The following is an 18291-nucleotide window of genomic DNA, read 5'->3' on the forward strand; positions in this document are numbered from 1 at the left end:
TTTGTATATCTGTCTTTATTAAAGAGGCTTAATAAGTGCTTAAAAGATTTCTAATACTTTAACATTATTGAGTAGAAAGAAATCAATGCTACAGCTCAATAAAGATGAAACAAAGATGTTGTATTGGGTTAGTTTCTATGTATTTTCACATGTAGAAAAATATACAGTGAATAAAGCAAAGACAAAAGAAAGCCTTGTAGTGAGAGTATGTTTTAAAACAAAATGTCAAAGCAATTAATCTATACTATATTGCCAAACGTTTTGGGACACCCCTCCAAATCAGGTGTTGTTTTTCAGGGGTTGGGCTCGGCCCCTTAGTTCCAGTGAAAGGAACTCTTAATGCATCAGCATACCAAGACATTTCGGTTAATTTCATGCTCCTAACTTTGTGGGAACTGTTTGGGGATGACCCCTTCCTGTTCCAACATGACTGTACACCACTGCACAAAGTAAGGTCCATAAAGACATGGATGAGTTTGGTGTGGAGGAACTTCACAGAGTCCTGACCTCAACCTGATAGAACACCTTTGGGATGAATTAGAGTGGAGACTGTGAGCCAGGCCTTCTCGTCCAACATCAGTGCCTGACTTCACAAATGCGGTTCCAGAGGAATGGTCAAAAATTCCCATAAACGCACTCCTAAACCTTGTGGAAAGCCCTCCCAGAAGAGTTGAAGCTGTTTTAGCCAATTAGGCCAATTAGATATTACATTCATGTGCATGTGACGGCAGGCGTCCAAAAACTTTTGGCAAAATAGTGTTCATATCAACACTAGTGGATCGAGGGAATGAAGATCTTTGAAGATTTTTTTTTTCTCAAAAGCACTCAGGATTTCTGAAGATTCACATTCCAGAGCTGCTAAAAAAACACAAGTGTCTTCATGGTCAATCTGTGATCTTGATGAATCCTTCTGCAAAACTCCAGATTTGGATTCAGATTCAATAACAGTTACTATCTGACTTAAAGTACAACGCTTGTGAAATCTGAGATCTGTTAGGATTATATTGTGTGTCTGATTTAAATGTGCAGTAAAATAGCACTTTGAGATCTCACTGCTGTCACAGGCAAGATTGAGCACAGGCTCGGAGACACTGTTGTGTGTGAAAAGCAAGGACGCTTTTGAAATATTTAAGCCAGACACTGTCTGGAACCATCACCCGTCAGCTGCCACTGTCAAAGTCACTGTCATCACATTGTCCCCTTTTCCTGACGTGAACTCAAGACCTGTATGTGCATTGTGCTGCTGCCTTATGATTATTATTGCCATAAGATATTCCTAATAAAGTGGTCGGTAAATAGACACAGTAATATCAAGGCTACATAACAAAGCACGATTTTGTGAAAGTCAGATCAACAGAAAGCGAGTTACAGACGACTTTACCCGAGAAGAACGTCATCTCTTCATTCACTTGCGCTGACTTAGAAGCGAATTTTGCCCCTTCCAACATGGCCGGCGCTTTGACGTATTGTCATAGCTAGCAAACACAAGCGATTTGCGCTCCTCGACACAAGATGGCGATATGCTAGATCTGTCATTAAGCGACCTTTCTCTGAAAACATCCTGTTCGCCTTTCGGCGCAGCAAAATATAATGAACCTGTCCTTCCTGGGAGCTTACGTTTGATTAGCTGTAACGAAATTTATCGATTCTCACAAAGCTGGAGTTTAACAAACCACTGGGTTTGGTTTCCTGTTTGGTGAGTACGACGCTTTATTTACAGCATTAGCGCTGGATAAAATAGATAGATAGCTGCGCTAATAGGAGCTGAAATAAATGCTAAACGAATCATAAGAAAACAGGAATTTGGCTTGTTTTTAGCAATCGTGTCTGGCCTTTTTTCCCCCCACGAGGATATTTATTTATTTTAATACAGAAAGAAAACTGTAACGTAATCTAGCTCCTAGCTTCGTCGTGAATTGCGTTATTTATTCCTACCCGTATTCTGACAAGTCCCGCCTCCCTCTCTATGATTGGCTGACAATATAACTCAGTGCTGTCTGTCAAATAAAACAAGAACGCTATAGGCCACCTATTGGTCACCTGAAATCGATATGCGGGTGGGTTAAAAAATATGGGTAAAAATATTCGCTTTATCTCTTAACCCAGATGCGTTTGGGTATTTCTTTTTGTATTCTGACCCAAGAAATCCTTAATCATTTAGTAAGAGGTGGATTTTAAAAAAATATATACGATAAATATGATAACAGCCGTCTCTAATACCATTCTACTGAGATTTGAAATTGTAGAGATGCGCTTCTTTCGGTTTGTCAAGGTTGCCAGGTCAGAATCCCCCTTCTTGAACCCGGAACCCGCCCAAAATTGTATACACAGCGATCTGAGCTAAAAAGATCTAATCTTCATCATCGCTTCTTTATACCATTCTTTTCACTGGTATAGGCAGGCATTTAACAATGGGGAGGCCAGTATAGAGCCTGACTTCACGGGTGTTAATCTCGGCTGGGCGAAATATTAATCCATAGCTTTTCCACATTGTGGCTCATTACTGGTCATATAAGTCACATGCACATACAGAAGGAACTCTTCTGGGAAGGCTTTCCACAAGGTTTAGGAGTGTGTTTCTGGGAATTTTTGACCATTCTTCTAGAAGCTCATTTGTGAGGTCAGACACTGATATTGGACGAGAAGGCCTGGCTCTCAGTCTCCACTCTATTTCATCCCAAAGGTGTTCTATCAGGTTGAGGTCAGGACAGGCCAGTAAAGTTCCTCCACACCAAACTCACTCATCCATGTCTTTATGGACCTTGCTTTGTGCACTGGTGTGCAGTCATGTTGGAACAGGAAGGGGTCATCGCCAAACTGTTCCCACAAGGTTGGGAGCATGAAATTGTCCAAATGTCTTGGTATGCTGAAGCATTAAGAGTTCCTTTCACTGGAACTAAGGGGCCGAGTCCAACCCCTGAAAAACAACACCTGAATTCAATGATTTGGAGGGGTGTCCAAAACTTTTGGCAATATAGTGTATTAATCCATAGCCATTCCACATTATGCCTCCTTTTTGGTGATGTAAGTCCCATTGCTGCTACAAAGCAACATTTGTTGTTCATCAAGCAAAAAATGTCACAGCTAAAATAGTATTAGAGTTAATCTTAGGAAGTAGACTGGTGTTACACATTTAGTATTATTATACCACAGTGTATTTGAAAGCTCAAATTCGATTGGTCAGACGATGTGCATCATTTTTGACCGAAGTACATAAACTATATTAATGTCCTTGTTGTGATTTGTTAATATTTTTTTCTATAGTAAAACACAAGGATTTGTACTGCAGACACTCTACATAATCTACAAAATCGTTAACATAGTAATAGCATTTTAATAAAAATAACTGTAGAGGTAGGAAAGGGAAGAGATATGAAAGCCGATCAGTGGTAGAACAGTGTGACTATTTCCCCGGAAAGGAAAGTTTTCCTGATAGAGAGAGGTTTACACTTTCCAGTTTCAGGAACAGTGATAAACTGGGTTTTTCAAGACACTCGCTTCTGGTTAATAGTGATTGATTGATTATCACAGCTTTAACGTAGGTGAGAACAGGCTTGTCTCTTCATTCAATCTTACGATAAATTAATAAAATGCATCATATGTCGATTATCAGTAAATTACACATCGTCATGGTTGACAAATTGCTGTGGTATGAGCGCACTGTTAGACGAAATTAGACTTTGAGGGTTGATGAAGTCTCGTTAGCGGCACTCCACTACGTGTTGTGTCTTATCACACCACCCCCTTCCAACACGTCTTATTTCTGTATAATTTCCTTTGCGAATGGTATCTAATAAGAAATTTAAGTTTGCTCTCCATGTTTACTCAATGTTCAGCGATTTGCACATTACAGACAGACACACATGATGGATGTTTATTTATCTGGAGAACACTGGGCACTATAAAGAATAGAATACACACCCTGGATGGGAATGCAGTCATCACACACTTTCACACCTAGGAGCAATTTAAGCGTAGTTAATATAACAAACTGGAGAAACTCCATACAGACAGTAACCTGAGCTCTGTATTGCTACTGTGCTGCCCTGATGATGATATTCATATTACAGAAAAAGGACAAGTAAACCTATCTTGTATATCTAGTTTGTCCATTTATTGGTGATTTATATTCATTTATTTGAAACCAAGCTTGTCTCTTAAAACATATCCCAGCTGTAGATCATTTCTTTTTAGTCAAAACTGCTTAATCTACATGCACTATATTGGCAAAAGTTTTGGGACACCCTTCCAAATCATTGAATTCAGGTGTTGTTTTTCGGAGACTGGGAGCCAGGCTAAAACTGGGAGATCTGCCTTCACATGAACATGAATGTAATATGGAGTTGGCTCGCACTTTGCAGCTAAAACAGCTTCAACTCTTCTGGGAAGGCTTTCCACAAGGTTTAAGAGTGTGTTTATGGGAATTTTTGACCATTTCACTAGAAGTGCATTTGTGAGGTCAGGCACTGATGTTGGACGAGAAGGTCTGGCTCACAGTCTCCGCTCTAATTCATCCCAAAGGTGTTGAGGTGCAGGCCAGTCAAGTTCCTCCACACTCACTCTCTCATCCATGTCTTTATGGACCTTGCTTTGTGCACTGGTGTGCAGTCATGTTGGAACAGGAAGGGGTCATCCCCAAACTGTTCCCACAAAGCATGAAATTGTCCAAAATGTCTTGGTATGAAGCTGAAGCGTTAAGAGTTCCTTTCACTGGAACTAAGGGGCCGAGCCCAACCCCTGAAAAACAACACCTGAAATCAATGATTTGGTGGGGTGTCCCAAAACTTTTGGTAATATAGTGTACCAACCTGCTGTTGATTTTTTGGTAAGTAAAAGGAATGTTGTTTTTTTCCCCAGATGTAAGTGGCAGCCATGAGTGACAGTCACCCTCTGCGTCCGCTGGGCTCGGCGGCCGAGGTCGACCACATGCACCTTCTGTCGGAGCAGCTGGCAGCACTGGTCCCTGCTGAGGAATACAGCGACGTCACCTTTCTGGTAGAGGAGAAGCGGTTTCCTGCTCACAGGGTCATTCTGGCTGCTCGCTGTCAGTACTTTAGGTAATGTTTTTTAACAGTCCATTCACATTTCTAGTGTTTTTTCTGAAGCCTTCACAATGTTTTTGAGGATCAAAACACAACTGTTGTAAACACAACCTGGTTAACGTCTCATGACCGCTTCGTTGCCATCAGAGCTCTGCTGTATGGTGGGATGAGGGAGTCTCAGCCTGAAGCCGAGGTCCGTCTGGAGGACACTCGAGCGGAAGCGTTCTCCATGCTCCTGCGCTATCTGTACACAGGCAGAGCCAACCTGAGCGAAGCCAAAGAGGAAACGCTGCTGGACTTCCTGGGTTTGGCACACCGCTATGGTCTCCAGCCACTAGAGGCCTCCACCTGTGACTACCTGCGCACGCTGCTCAACGCACAGAACGTAAGTCTGATCTTCGACGTGGCCAGTCTGTACCACCTGAGCAGCCTGGCAGAGGCATGTTGTTCCTTCATGGACCGGCACGCTGTGGAGGTGCTCAAGTCCGACGGCTTTCTCGCACTCTCCAAGGTGAGCGAGGAAGAGACACGCTGTACACTGCATGCAGACCCTACCACTTGACTTACTACTAATAATAGTAATATTAATAATAATAATAATAATAACAGCAACAGAGATCTGTTTTGCCGTTCATCTAGAGTGTCAAACTTTTAATTATTATTATAATAATAATTTTATTATGCATAACACATTATACATTATATTTTTGAATTCCATCTATCTTTTTGTTTTATTTGTTTATTATTATTATTATTATTATTATTATTATATTTTTGAATTTTTTTAATTAAATGTATTAAGCAAAACAAGCATTTATTTATGGATTTATAAATTATGTTTTATCCAATTATTTTAGCACAGTATGCAAATATGTAAAAAATTTGTAATGTAATAATGATTTTATTTATTTACTAATTTATTTATTTTTATATATTATATACTACATTTCAAACAAACAAAATATATGTTTATTTTTTGACCATTAGAAATATCATGAAGGCAATAATACTTGGGGAAAAAATAATAAATAAAATTAAGAAAACATTTAATGTTCAGTACAAACAGTAAGGTTAAATACATTATTATAAAAGAACAGAAAGTTGATTTGTTTTTATGATTCAGAGAAATTTTTGTTTACATTATTTTTTGTTTGTGTTTGTTGTATTGGGGTCGTTTTAATTTGCTTGCTCTTTTCTGTTGGTTTTTTTTTGCTCACTGTTTTCTATGGTATGATGTGCTTCTATATGATGTGAATTGAATGCACCTGCAACTTTTATGAAAGTATTTTTGCTGATTAAATCCTTTGGTCCAAATGCAACACCATATCTATAAAATCAGAAAAATTGCCCGATTTGATTTCAGAAGCAGGTCATTTGTCTGTACTGAGCATGTGACAGGAAGTGCCGATCCATTTGAAATATGCAAACGCAGTCCATACACCAGACTCTGTATGAAATCTGGGGTTTATTAGATAACCGTAGTAACTGAGCTCTTCTTCTGCCTCTAACTTTGCGTCTCTCTTCCTCGCTCTCTTTCAGTCTGCCCTGCTGACGGTGGTGCAGAGAGACTCGTTTGCGGCGAGCGAGAGAGAGATCTTCCAGGCGCTGTGTCGCTGGTGCAAACAGAACAGCGAGGACCCCAGCGCACGTGAGGTGATGTCAGCAGTGCGCCTGCCTCTGATGAGCCTGTCTGAAATGCTGAACGTGGTCCGGCCTTCCGGCCTCCTGAGTGCTGATGAGCTGCTCGACGCCATCCAGACACGCTCAGAGAGGAGGGACATGGAGCTCAACTACCGTGGCATGCTCGGTTAGTCTTAATTTACTCTATACTCTTAAAAATGTTGCTCTTCAATCATGGATTGATTGACACACAGAAGTGACATTCAACGGAGCCCATACAAGAAGTGACTGGATTTCATAATGATTCAGAGGGAAACCATTTTTAAAGCAGTAGTTCAGACCAAATTAAATGTCAATCAACAATAAAACCTCTTTGGTACCTGGATCTGCCAGATTAGCATCAAAATCCTCACACACTTGCCACAAATTTTTTTTTTTTTGGAAGAGCTTTAATAGGCGAAAAGTATGAGCGATAGAAAGTGGAAAAATAACAGAATCGCTTGCAAGTAGAAAAGAAAGGACAGAAATGAGAGAGTTGTGTGTATATATATTTGTGTATTTTTTACCCCCTCATTATCTCCCTAATTTTCTCTCTTCTATTATCATTTTCTACTTGAAGAGGATGAGGGTGAACACACGCTTCCTCTGAGACACATGGCAGCATTAAAGACACTCGTAAAAAATCTCTCTCTGCCCTCTTCCTCATACATGAGCTCACAGATCAGCCTATGATTAACCAGGGCTTCTGTGATTGACAGGGATACAAAAGCGTGATGTCCCGCCTACACTTGTTATATTGGGTGTGATCACAGAAATTGTCCTTATTTATTTGCTACTTTTCATTATTTTTGTTTCGCCTGGGGAAGGCTCGGGTTGGAGGCGTGGCTCAAAAACGAAAGTTCAGCAAAGCTTTCTTTAGAAACGATTATTAGCTCTGCTTCCAAATTATTTAGTTTGCGCTTCCGTAACAGTCCATTTTAACATCACCCTGTTAGGAACATGTGCCCCACAGCTCGAACACAGAAACGCACTTTGTTCCCCGGCATGTTTTATGTAATTTGAGGTTCGGAGAAATTAATGTGATTATTTTGTTTTTTAGACACACTGTTATTTAATCTCATGTTGACTTTCAGGGACGTTTGTTATACAACCTTTTGAAGGGTTGAGTAAATATCATCCTTGCCCTGTGTCTCAAAATGTACTCATATAAAATGGCCCTATTTATCAAAATAAATAAATAAAATGGCCCTTAGAGCTCAATTACGAAAAAACCTCCGCGGTCAGCTCCCGTTTGTTCTTGACCTTCTTCACCTCAAGTTTGTACTTGTTTAAAAATCTACACACCTCTCTGCTCTTGTCTTTCAAAAGCCCACTTTAAGTAAGAAGTTTTTGGACATCACTCAGAAGCACAAATAAACAGTTTATCTCCGCACCTATAGACGTTTGTTAATTCATGATTATATGTTTGTTTAATTTAATAAATTGTGTGCTACTAAGTTGTGTGTATTGTTTCAAGGCAAACACTCGTTATCGTAGACTCTGTTAAACGGTGAGACTTTTCCAGGCACGTTTTAGGTTATGGGTGTTTGACTTTGAAGGTTGAACCAGTACATTTGGTTCAGTACACACCGATCAGGCATAACATTATGACCCCCTGCCTAATATGGTGTTGGTCCCCCTTTTACTGCCAGAACACAACACTGTGTATTCTGACACCTATCTATCAGAACCAGCATTAACTTCTTCAGCAGTTTGAGCAACAGTAGCTTGTCTGTTGGATCGGACCACAGGCCAGCCTTCTCTCTTATCAGTGAGCCTTGTCCGCCATGACCCTGTCGCCGGTTCACCACTGTTCCTTCCCTGGACCACCCTACAAGAGCTGCAGTTTTGGAGATGCTCTGATCCAGTGGTCTAGCCATCACAATTTGGCCCTTTGTCAAACTCGCTCAAATCCTTACTCTTGCTCATATTTCCTGCTTCTAACACATCAACTGTGAGGACACAATGTTCACTTGCTGCCTAATATATCCCACCCACTAACAGGTGCCATGATGAGGAGATCATCACTGTTATTCACTTCACCTGTCATAATGTTATGCCTGATCTGTGTATACTTGTATATGTGTTTGCTCTGATCATATCTTCTACAGTGTGGATGCTTTAATAGTGTTGTTGATGTGTGTGTTTCTAGTCCCAGAAGAAAACATAGCCACAATGAAGCACGGAGCCGTGGTAGTGAAAGGTGAGCTGAAGTCGGCTCTGCTAGACGGAGACACTCAGAACTACGACTTGGACCACGGCTTCACCAGACACCCCATAGAGGAGGACGGCCGAAGCGCAGGGATTCAGATCCGTCTGGGCCAGCCTTCTATCATCAACCACATGCGCCTGCTGCTTTGGGATAAAGACAGCAGGTACAAAAAAAATCCTTAAAACTGCTTCAGAGTCACTGGTTTAACAGATCCACCTGTGTCCATATGGCTTACCCCAGACCTCCAGAAATATTCTTGTAGATGTATTGTGCATGATGCAGTGTATTGGTGTATCTCATCCATGGGTATTCCCTCCTCGTACCCAGTGTTCCGAGGATATGTGGTGTTCTGTTATAGAAAAATAATCAACAGTTACTGTTCCTACCACTGTGAAGTTGATTATTATCTTGTAACAGCAGATTTCATTTATCCTTTTATTCCTTATATGATCAACAAACGACTTATTTAACCCTGTGCAATTTGTCATGTTGCTAACAAACCAAAGAGCACAAAAACATTGTGACTTCGGAGCACTGTCCTGTCATAAACGTACTCCTTTCATGAATATCAAATAAATATCTTTCACTATTGCTTCACTTTAGCAGCAGTTATACAGTTTGTTTCGTTATTCGCTTATTATTATGCTTAAATTCGGCATACAAGTCCATTTGAGTGAGGTTTTATTATAGAAACGACCACACGTGAACAAGGGGCTTAATGTTAAGAGTATTAACATACACACATAATGTATATACACTGATCAGGCAAAACATTATGACCACCAGCCTAAAATTGTGTTGGTCCCCCTTTCACTGCCAAAACTGCAAAAATTGGATCGGATCACACGGGCCAGCCTTCTCTCCCCACGTGCATCAATGAACCTTGGCCATCCATGACCCTTGGGCTACTTTTGATAAATACTGACCACTGCAGACTGGGAACACTCCACAAGAGCTGCAGTTTTGGAGATGCTCTGATCCAGTCATCTAGCCATCACAATTTGGCCCTTCATCAAACTCGCTCAAATCCTTACACTATATTTATATATGTTAATATACATATTGAATTACAGCCTGAAATACTGAGACCCTAACCCACATCTTCTGACCCATCAGATTCAAGAATTCAGTGGGGCAGCATCCTTATGTATTGTCAAATCCAAGTGTAGCGCTGTCGACACAAGGGACACTACAAAGTGATCGGAAACTAGAACATTCTACCATTTTATCTAGAGACACTGTTCGTTAATGTACTGACATTGACAATTGAGATGATGTTAAAAAAAAAAGAAAAGAAATCTAACTATGCAATATTCTCCCCAGATCTTACTCTTACTACATCGAGGTGTCTATGGACGAGCTGGACTGGGTGCGAGTGGTGGATCACTCCAAGTTCCTGTGTCGCTCCTGGCAGAACCTCTATTTCCAAGCGCGAGTCTGCAGGTTAATGTTGCTTTGTATTGCCACCTTGTGGACTAGTGGTGCAGCAGCATGGCTCGTAGTTCATCCAAAAAAAAAAAAAGACAAATAGGATAACAAATTAGTCACGAAATCCACTCTGGATGTGTATAAAGAGAGCATTTCACTCTTAATGTCATTAGTTCAGTTGGTAACATTTTTTCTTGTGTCTTCGTACAGGTTTATCCGTGTTGTTGGGACACACAACACAGTCAACAAGGTCTTCCATTTGGTGGCTCTGGAATGTATGTACACACAGCGTCCCTTCATCCTGGAGAACGGCCTTCTGGGTAACGTGGTTGATTATTATTTCTATGCTGTGTGTACTCCGTATGTGTAGTGACACGGGAAAAACCTGCTCATGATGAAACATTGATCTTTTCTTTATTATAATGTATAAATAATAATAATAATAATTACATACTTTCCTGAACTGCCAGATTAAGATGGTTTGGACATGTTCAGAGGAGGGAGAGTGAGTATATTGGTAGGAGAATGTTGGACATGGAGCTGCCAGGCAGGAGGCAAAGAGGAAGGCCAAAGACGAGGTATATAAGTGTTGAGGATGCAGAAGGTAGGGATAGGTGGAGAGAGATGACTTGCTGTGGTGACCCCTGAAGGGAAAAGCCTAAAGAAGAAGAAGACCTACTTTCCTGAACTCAAGCATATGTTTAGGTTTTAAGGTCTTTTTACTAATAAAAGTAAGAAATTGAAAGAAGGGTGTAAAATGGTATTTAACGATTAAATTCCAGTTCCACTGAAAGTCTTAAAGCGTCTCATTAATTGATGTGATTCCGGTTTAATTTGATGTCATTACATTTATCATAAGCTCCTTTGACATCTGTGTCTCAAAGCTCATTTCTTTAGTCATGGCATTTGAAATACATCATTTGCCTCATCGTGACTCGACTCATTTCTGTTCACGGATTAATGAAAAATGACAGCGTTTTAAACTGACATCTCTACAGTGTCAGTGATGGGGAACGATCACATCCCAACTAACCTTTCAGATAACAGCTGGATAAGAGTTGTTTACAAACTGAATCATGTTGCTATGGTACATGAGGAAAAAACTTGACATTCCCGACGTTAGGAAGTCAGCAATTTAGCAATAAAATCTTCTTTAGGCAGACTTGCACCATATTTACCTGCAGGCAGAAAACACAGACAAGTTTCTAAAACATTTCTGTGAAATTATATTTAATATCAGAGTAGACAGAAAAATGGGCTGCTGTTCTGAACTATTCCACGAATTCATCCAAAGTCCAAAGTTTTTTTTCTTCTTTAACATATCTACTTTATATGGACTTTTGTGGTTAATATGAATGATTTGAACATCTTTCTAGTCCCCAGTGAGAACGTAGCAACGGTACAGGCGTGTGCGAGTGTGGTGGAAGGCGTGAGCCGCTGTCGAAACGCTCTGTTAAACGGAGACACGAGCCACTACGACTGGGACTCGGGGTACACTTGCCACCAGCTGGGCTCCGGAGCCATTGTCATTCAGCTCGCCCAGCCTTACCAGCTCAGCTCCATGAGGTAAGATCACACTCGGCATGTCATGCACTCTTCTTCCATTTGCACTTTGAACATCTGTACAGCCACCTTCTCTTGTCTTGATGCAAAAACGCAATTCCGTTCAGAGCCAGAGACTTGAGTTGGGAGTGGTAGTCAGAGTAGCCTTGCACATATAAAAATCATTCTCTTCGAGGTTATTAGGTTGAGTTGAAGCATTTGAGATTGGGATTCTCAGTAGCATCTACACCAATGCAAGGGATAGAAAATACTGACTGGTGAATTTCCGTTTACGGAAAATAGTAGGAAATGCTTCTATTCTAGCATTTAAAGTAGTAGCATACATGTGTTCCTAAGAAGTGGATAGATTAATATCTGTTTTGCTTTATGAAATACTAATTGTACGTGTGTGTGTGTAGGTTGTTGTTATGGGACTGCGATGAGCGAAGTTACAGTTACTATGTGGAGGTCTCCACTAATCAGCAGCACTGGGTCAAGGTGGTGGATCGCACTCGAGTGGCATGCAGGTGGGTTTTTCACGTCTTATTTCTCCTCACTTTCGTTTTTGTTTACTTATCTCATCAAGTGTCACCCGGGGGGAGGAGGCAGAAAGAGCCTCATGCTGGATTTGGAGCAAAAGAGAGAAGGAAAGCTGGAGGCCAGGAGCAGATGGGCAGTGATTTGGCTAGTGTCAAAACACTCAATGATGTTTGGGTACCACCTGATGACATCTGCTCCTGGCCGAAAGCTCCAGTTACCTAATAAGGTGACTGAAGAAAACACCCACCAGGTGTACTCTACAACAGTAGATGAGACTCGTCTTAGCCATCAGTCACACCAATTTAAGTAGTCGGTCTCAGTTGAAATTGTGTACTTATTAAAAACTGTAATTTGGGCAGCAGGGGTGCCAAAATTTACAGTTTAGCAATTTGGGAGACACCTGACTACTGTGGTTTTCCTGCTTTTTATGTGAAAACAACCTTCAAACCAAACAACATTTCAGTGTTGAACAACATTGCACTATTGAACTCTCTCTCTGTTTTATCTGCATAGGTCGTGGCAGACTCTGCGTTTTGAGAGACAGCCGGCTTCGTTCATTCGCATTGTGGGGACGCACAACACAGCTAATGAGGTGAGACTGAGGTCACTGCTTCTTTTTGTCTGTTTTGCAGGTTCTCAGAAATAAGACGACTGTATTTTTGTCTTCTTAACGTTACAAGACCGAAAAGTACGGCTAGTGTAGGAACGACTGTATTTATAATTCTTTCTAGTAGTGGTTTTGTATATTTTATATAGTTGTTATAAAGTAAGGAGTAAAAGGAGCACACAATATTGGCTGTAACTATAAACAGATTAAAAATAATGATGTCCTTTTATTTATTAAAAAATGGTAGTATTAGGATATTGTGGTATAAGGGGAATAAAACACTGTTATTGGAAAATAATTACCTTATGAGTGGTGGTGGTGGTGATTTATTTATTTATTTTACTTTTTTTTCCCCCCTCATTTATTGTTACGTTACATTTTAGCAGGCTCTCTTTTCATCTTTCTCTTTTCAAGTTACTGAATCAAAAAAAGTGAATCATTCTCAAGAACTGATTCAGATGATTTGATTCTTTTGAACATAACATAGTACTTGAAAGCATAGTACTGAAAGCCAGACTTTTTTTTCCTTCTTAAATACACATTTACATTTCCAGTACATTATCATGATGCTCTTACTGTATAATGATTTTTATTTTTAATTTCTGCTTGTTTCTCCCTCTCTCCAGGTGTTTCACTGTGTGCACTTTGAATGCCCGGCTCAGCTAGACAATGAGGTCAAAGAGGGCACACCGGGCTTGGATAACCTGAACCCAGATCACAGCACCCAGCATGCCCAGCACTCCCAGCCCCAGGGCCTCTCCTCCCAGAGATCCACCACTTCATCCTTGCACACATAGGAATGTGAATCTTGCAGTGTTTGCTCAAACGTATGCGTATGACAAAACACATCAGGCACTTATGTCATAGGTTTGTGTTACAGCGTCACATGCTGCTAATAGTCTATGAAATATATTTATAATAAAATTCCTTAGTTAGAGTAATGGGGATGGTATTTATGAAGGCATTGCTGTATATAAGCACTTAGTTTATTCTGTTCCATCAACTACACAAGCTTTGAAGTCTTTTTATTGTGAATACCTTCCTAGACTGTTTTCATGGTTTTTAACAAGTGGGTTTTTTTCCCTTGATGGATGCATGATATTAGAAGTGAAAATATAAAAACAAAAATGTATGTCCTTCTCTTTTTCTTCTTCTTCTTCTTCTTCTTCTTCTTCTTCTTCTTCTTCTTCTTATTATTATTATTATTAAACATAAATGGTAAAGAATGAAGAAAAGACAGATCGGGTCTAGTCACGAGTCATAAACAGGGGTGTAACGGGGGAAAATAGGATTCAGAAAACAGTGTAACATTGATTTATAAGACAACATCTGAATTTATTTAAAAAGGAAATTGGTTAAACAGTAATACTGGTGTTGAAATTCTATGCAGATCCCTGGGAGTGTGTGTGTGTGTGTGGGAGAGAGAGAGATGGGATTAAAAATTAGCTTTTTTACGTTTGATCAGTTTGTAGTCACGTTTAATGTTGTGGAAATGTGAAACTACTACTTCCTGTTTAATGTCATATTTCCTGTTATCAGTTAAGTTATAGAAATTATAGTCTATGTAATTTCTATTATTAAAAATGGGGACAGTATTATTAAAAAAGGACAGTTATTTAGCATTTTCAAACGGACTTTACATCGTCTGTGCTTTGTAACAGTTTACAGAGGTAAAGCTGTAAAGAAGGAAATAAGAAAAGAATGTTTATAGCTGTTCTGTCATACACTATATTGCCAAAGGTTTTGGGACACCCCTCCAAATTATTGAATTCAGGTGTTGGGCTTAATGGGCTCGTAATGCTTTAGTATACCAAGACATTTTGGACAATTTCATGCTCCCTTCTTTATGGGAACAGTTTGGGGATGACCCCTTCCTGTTCCAACATGACTGCACACCAGTGCACAAAGCAAGGTCCATAAAGACATGGATGAGTGAGTTTGGTGTGGAGGAACCTGACTGTCCTGCACAGAGTCCTGACCTCAACCTGATGGAACACCTTTGGGATGAATTAGAGAGGAGACTGCGAGCCAGACCTTCTCGTCCAACATCAGTGCCTGACCTCACAAATGCGCTTCTAGAGGAATGGTCAAAAATTCCCATAATCACATAATCACTCTCCTAATCCTTGTGGAAAGCCTTCCCAGAAGAGTTGAAGCTGTTATAGCTGTAAAGTGCTGACCAACTCCATATTACGTTAAAGGCAGACCCAAAATTTTTTAGTAATATAGTGTAAGTGATATTGTAACTATTGTCTAGAAGACTCTGGAAAGTCGTGAAAATAATTAACCCCTAGTATTGTTTTAACCATTTTTATCCGTTCATCACACCCCTATTTCCTTTTCGTTTATAATTAGGGATTAAAATGAGGTTCATGTGCGAGGACGTGAGCTAATAATTACAATTCTGATCCGATTCATTTGCTGAATCCTGAATCATTCTGTAACGTATAGAAAGAATTATAAAGCGATTCCTTTAGGCTTTTGGACCTTTTTGTACAGTAATGATGGTAAAATCCGACTGTATTTTTAAGCCTGTCTGGTGATTCGGTGAACTGGTTCAGATGACTTGAATTTTTTGACAAGAACAGGAAAGGTTCAGCCTCTACTTTTTAAAGAATGTGTTTAAGCTTGTATGTTTAAACAACAACTATAAATAAATCAACAAAAACAGTATAGTAAAACAAATAAATAATAGCACTATAAAAATTTTAATAAATAATAATAATAATGTGTATATTTGTTGTTGTATGGAACCCCCTTACTCATAGGTTTCCGTAGTGTAGTGGTTATCACGTTCGCCTAACACGCGAAAGGTCCCCGGTTCGAAACCGGGCGGAAACACGCTTTTCTTTTTTCTTTTCTTAAATACATGTTATAAATTTGTCATTAATAAAACATTGTAGTGGATGTACGAACTGTACAAAGATAGGGCGGAAATGTAATCACCGTTCTGGACTTTTGCATTATAGGTTGTATTTAAAATAATTGAGATTGTAGTACCAGGTTTATAAAAAGTATAAAAATTATTATTAGTTATTATTTTTAACTTCCAAACAAAAAAAGTATATTCCCTTGTGAACAGACTATCTGCTGAATAACTCAAAACAAAGACAACAACCCGGGTCTGGTAAAACTGTTGTTTTTTTATTCATTATAAATCCACAAGATGGCGCACAAAACTGCAGCTGGGATTTTCTCCACGCTTCCCAATTCAATTCAATTCAATTCAAGTCTTTCAATTTCAGATTTCAGAGGTTCATAACTTTGAGCAAACATGATCAAACTACCCTGGATCTTTTATTTGTTTTTTATATACCACAGCTGAATTCTCAATCCGAATACCGTATCGTTTCCATAGCAACGGTTTATCGACAGAGAACGCACGTATTGCGGCTAATAATAAACAGATTTTAAAAATGTGTTGTTATTTAACAGGATAGTCAGTAAGTGTCAAGATAGAGGGTTTTGCATCTTACTTTTTTTTTGTCTTAATACTTTAAAGAACGAGAAAAAACTGTAGCAGCTCTAACTTAAGTCGAACTAATTTGTCTTGCAGATGTTCAACAACATTAATTGTCACCATAATGAGGTAAAATAAAAATGATGCCATGTTGTTCTTTAATAAATGACGCACATTGTGGAAAGTAAAGACTTTCTGTGGTAACAGTGCCTCAGTAGCATTGATAAATTTCCCATAACCGCATGTCCCTTCTTATATGATACTGAGTTAGACTTTTTTTATCTATTAGTTCCTCTGAGTTCAGCAAGTGACTTTAAATCAACATGGCTGCTCACAGTAAACAAAGTAGCTTTTAACCTGTTTATACTTATTGTATTTGCTTTAGATCAGTCAACAAACAGAAATATTTGTTTGTACGGTTCACTATTTTGAGGTGAAACTGTCTCAATACAATTAGCTGGCTAGCTTCTTGCTATCAATCAATGGAGGCATTCCTCACTTTGTAGCTTGAATGCTCAGATGTGAAAAATAACTTCCTAAACCTAAACCTTCCCACTTCTGAAGTAAGTCGAATGCAGCCCGATCCCATTACTTATTGACAGTAACATGTTGTTGCTAGTTAGGAGCACAACTAAACTGAAGATTATGGCTGCTAATATAATGTGCTAGCTCTCTCCTGGAAAGCACACTTCTCTTTGTGTTTAGTGTTAACGTCTCACATGGACGCACACATTTGTTATGTAAACCTGAGGTAGCTTGTTTAATGAATATATTTTGCTAATGCTGTGGTGCATTTGCTTGTGCAGCAGTTGACTAGCTGACCCAGAACCTTGACATTTTTATTTTATTTATTTATATATATTTTTTTACATGATTAAAAAACGAGAATAACTTGTTCCGCATGCTCCTTTGCTTGCTCTTGTATTTTTAGAATTAGCAGAAAAGCTACTTCAATGATAAAGGTAGCTTGAGCCTAGTGAGGATACTCTTGTCATGTAGCTTGTAGTTGGCTTCATTTCTGTGGTAGCTCTAAAGTAGCTGAACTCCATTTTGTAGCATTTTTTTTAGCAGCTCTCCACTTCGCTAACTACAGTTTTTTTAACTGTAGTTTGTAGATCATCACTAACTACGTTTTTTTTTTTTTTTTGTAGTTTGTAGATCTTCGCTAAATACAGTTTTTACTGTACAAAATGTTTACTGATCTAAATTCACAACAACAGATATGACAGCTAGCTACTAGCTTTCAGGTGGTCAGAGTAGTTATGCTAGCTAACTAGACTGTAAATAAACCTGTTGCTAGTTAGCATTATCTACAATTTTCCTTTTTTTATTGTTGGTAAAAATAGACCTTCAATTTTCTGTTGTCAATCTTTCTTCTACTTTTACTTTTAAGTTTAAGAGTTTAGCACATCGAGTTGAGTCGACGCTTCAGCTTTTACCTTTTGTTTTATGATCTATTTAAATAAGTAACTGCATTTTAGGTTGCAGTTTAAGTTCTAAGTGTAGCATCTGGTGAATTTCTCCGTCTTTATTTACACTGAGATTGCTCTATGTATTTGTTATCTTACTTGTTAACCTCTAATAAAATGATGTGATCTTCAGTACAGAAGGCTTGCATCTTTATTAAGGAAAACTGAGAAATACTTCACAATCCATCATGATCATCAAGCAAGCTGCTTAACCTAAACTATTCCTTAATCCAACTCCAGCTTCTGAGATACTGTAACCCTGTAATTTCATTGTTTCTCAGCTCTATACACCTTCCTCTTCTCTTTCTTAGCATTCACAAGGAGGAGAATTC

The 18291-nt window shown here is 39.2% G+C and overlaps 1 protein-coding gene and 1 non-coding gene across 3 annotated transcripts; both read left to right on the forward strand.

The window, feature by feature from the left end:
* The first annotated feature begins 1537 nt into the window (after nucleotides 1–1537).
* btbd9 (BTB (POZ) domain containing 9) lies at nucleotides 1538–14162 on the forward strand. 2 transcript variants are annotated; one of them, XM_058386315.1, is made up of 11 exons: nucleotides 1538–1696; nucleotides 4858–5057; nucleotides 5190–5553; nucleotides 6582–6849; nucleotides 8854–9076; nucleotides 10237–10356; nucleotides 10552–10661; nucleotides 11718–11907; nucleotides 12303–12410; nucleotides 12937–13015; nucleotides 13657–14162. In XM_058386315.1, the coding sequence occupies exons 2-11, from the start codon at nucleotides 4873–4875 to the stop codon at nucleotides 13825–13827; spliced, it is 1818 nt and encodes a 605-aa protein (XP_058242298.1). In that variant the 5' UTR covers nucleotides 1538–1696; nucleotides 4858–4872; the 3' UTR covers nucleotides 13828–14162. The 2 variants fall into 2 exon arrangements, with proteins under 2 accessions (XP_058242298.1, XP_058242299.1); XM_058386316.1 differs by having other exon boundaries at nucleotides 5190–5427.
* A 1636-nt stretch (nucleotides 14163–15798) lies between these two features.
* Nucleotides 15799–15871, forward strand: trnav-aac (transfer RNA valine (anticodon AAC)). Its single transcript has one exon. It is a non-coding gene; the product is annotated as a tRNA-Val (tRNA).
* The last annotated feature ends 2420 nt before the right edge of the window (nucleotides 15872–18291 follow it).

Source organism: Hemibagrus wyckioides, linkage group LG03 (genome assembly GCF_019097595.1).
Source record: "Hemibagrus wyckioides isolate EC202008001 linkage group LG03, SWU_Hwy_1.0, whole genome shotgun sequence".
In the NCBI taxonomy this organism is placed as follows: domain Eukaryota; kingdom Metazoa; phylum Chordata; class Actinopteri; order Siluriformes; family Bagridae; genus Hemibagrus; species Hemibagrus wyckioides.

Bases quoted from the DNA above. Each gene is read 5' to 3' on its own strand.
- btbd9 (XM_058386315.1), top strand. From the start codon at position 4,873: ATGAGTGACAGTCACCCTCTGCGTCCGCTGGGCTCGGCGGCCGAGGTC. The intron at 5,058-5,189 runs GTAATGTTTTTT...CGTTGCCATCAG, and splicing joins GCTCGCTGTCAGTACTTTAG to AGCTCTGCTGTATGGTGGGA. The intron at 5,554-6,581 runs GTGAGCGAGGAA...GCTCTCTTTCAG, and splicing joins GCTTTCTCGCACTCTCCAAG to TCTGCCCTGCTGACGGTGGT.